The 2,182-nt window shown below is 36.4% G+C and overlaps 1 protein-coding gene across 1 annotated transcript; it reads left to right on the forward strand.

The window, feature by feature from the left end:
• The first annotated feature begins 491 nt into the window (after nt 1–491).
• On the forward strand, nt 492–1,259 carry LOC109591618 (annexin A7-like). The gene is made up of 5 exons (XM_020007321.1): nt 492–550; nt 629–645; nt 693–779; nt 847–1,083; nt 1,140–1,259. The coding sequence occupies exons 1-5, from the start codon at nt 544–546 to the stop codon at nt 1,221–1,223; spliced, it is 432 nt and encodes a 143-aa protein (XP_019862880.1). The 5' UTR covers nt 492–543; the 3' UTR covers nt 1,224–1,259.
• The last annotated feature ends 923 nt before the right edge of the window (nt 1,260–2,182 follow it).

Raw genomic sequence — 2,182 nt, forward strand, 5'->3', positions numbered from 1 at the left:
AACTTCTCTAGCTAGCCTCTTCTTGAATAGTCTTATTGCCGAGGTGGCGGTGTAGCACAATGTATTGCATCTAGTATACTGTATGTTGAAATGTATGTTATCTAGAATTATTATCTTGTTCTATTGTTCTGTACCACCTGAAACTTGTATAATGCACATCTAACAGTAGTAGCTTGTTCTGGCACCAATAGGGTCAATAATTACAGTACAGTACTAGTTCCAGTACCCCATACCATTAATACTTACAGTACAGTACTAGTTCCAGTACCCTTAACATTAATAATTACAGTACAGTACTAGTTCCAGTACCCTCACTGTTAACAATTACAGTACAGTACTAGTTCCAGTACCCTTTATCATTATTATTTGCAGTACAGTACTAGTTCCAGTACCCTTACATTTTTCACATATAGTACAGTACTAGTTCTAGTACATAAAATTACAGTACAAGTACTAGTATCACTTTTTAGTTCCAGTACCAAGGTACTGGAACAACATTAGTAGGCTCACCCCTACTCGGAGATCTAACGAAAATTCAGAACCATGGCTCGTAAGTTAACAATTATATTGGCACTGATCTTATTCATTCCTTTATGACTGTTGATATTCTAAATCTCACAATATTAAGAGAGACAGCCTAGACAGGTTAGAATAGAAATCATTTTTGACCACAAAATTTTACATCCTCATAGAGATACAGTCCATTGCCAACTTATGTACCATACCCAGCACAACAAGGCTACTCAAGATGCTCACCACAGCTAGCACAACAACAAAATGTGAGTTATGCAGTTGTTTAATGTCCTGCTTAAACTGTATCCTCACCCTATTCTTCTGGTTTATAAGTATGCTCCACAGCCTAATACTGGCTATGCTCCACAGCCTAATACTGGCTATGCTCCTAATACTGGCTATGCTCCACAGCCTGCAAGATCTAGCCAGTTTGGTTACGCTCCTCAGCAGGGATATGCTCCACAACCACCTTGTTACACTCCCCAGCCTGCTCCTCAGCCTGTTGGTTATGCTCCACAGCAGGGATATGCTCCACAGCAGGGATATGCTCCACAGCCTCAGCAACAAAATGTAAGTTGGTGTTGTATTGTTGTTGATCATTACTTTTATTATTGTTATTTTATCAGAACAACAATGTTGTAGTGGTTAATACCGGGCAACCAAAGGCTGACTTTTCTATGTCATTGGTTCAGTGCTGCAAGATTTCATAGAGCTGAAGAAATTTTGGCTAACTGTTTTGATTTTTATGACAATAAGACTTATTCATAATTAATTGGGGCGAGCATAAGCGAGCCCCACTCAGGCGAAGTCTCCCTCCCTCCCTCCGTATGTATGTATGTATGGGCATTACTAGAATGCGGATCAGTGCGGATTGCTGCGGATCGTTCCGCACGCTGAACCAAGCACGTGAACGCGCGGAACGTGCACGGGAGTCTGCCTAGAATGCGGATCAACTCAGAATATACACCATAACTTCCCGCGGATCAGTCCTCTTGTTCTTCTATTCCATTCAATCTTTATTTGTTGCTATGTTTAACTCTTTATAAAGTAAAAATGACTATTTTTAACTGTAATAATTTTAAACTTTGAATGTAAGAGATTTCAGTGATGATATCAAAATAAAAAGCCTTCAGTCATTGGTCATAGAATAGATTATACTACATCTAGATCTAGTTGCAATGAAATGAGTTACAATCTGCATTAAAAACAAACATATAGTTGTAAAATTTAAACAATGAAAGTTGCCTCACAAATAACAATTATTTTCATTGTGTAAAAATGATTATTATGATGATATTACCAAAAATATAAAATATTCTATTGGCCAAAAATTGTTACCACCTATCATTTTTATTTGAAAGTATTTCTTTTACGTGATTACAAATACTGCTCTGATTGCATTAAGTGTTTATAATGCTGTTATAAGCAACTTAGACTGATAGCAAATCTTTACATCAGTGGCTGATATCATTATCTCTTAAAAGTTGTTCAAGGAACTAAGATAATTCAGTTTAGCAATTATCAATGAACAGTATGAAAAGTTGCTAACAAAATTCAAGTTGACCCAACTCTAGTTGCTAATTAATGCAGAGCATAAGATATTTTTATTTGACTTACTTTCAGAGTCATGTTTCCTACATATATTAAGCTTAAATTATTATAACTCCCT

Source organism: Amphimedon queenslandica, unplaced genomic scaffold (genome assembly GCF_000090795.2).
Source record: "Amphimedon queenslandica unplaced genomic scaffold, v1.1 AMPQUscaffold_7674_Cont20377, whole genome shotgun sequence".
In the NCBI taxonomy this organism is placed as follows: Eukaryota; Metazoa; Porifera; class Demospongiae; order Haplosclerida; family Niphatidae; genus Amphimedon; species Amphimedon queenslandica.

What these genes read in the sequence shown, in the direction of transcription:
- LOC109591618 (XM_020007321.1), top strand. An exon ending in AGCTAGCACAACAACAAAAT is followed by an intron (nt 780 to 846) that starts GTGAGTTATGCA and finishes CTGGTTTATAAG; the next exon opens with TATGCTCCACAGCCTAATAC. An exon ending in CACAGCCTCAGCAACAAAAT is followed by an intron (nt 1,084 to 1,139) that starts GTAAGTTGGTGT and finishes TTATTTTATCAG; the next exon opens with AACAACAATGTTGTAGTGGT.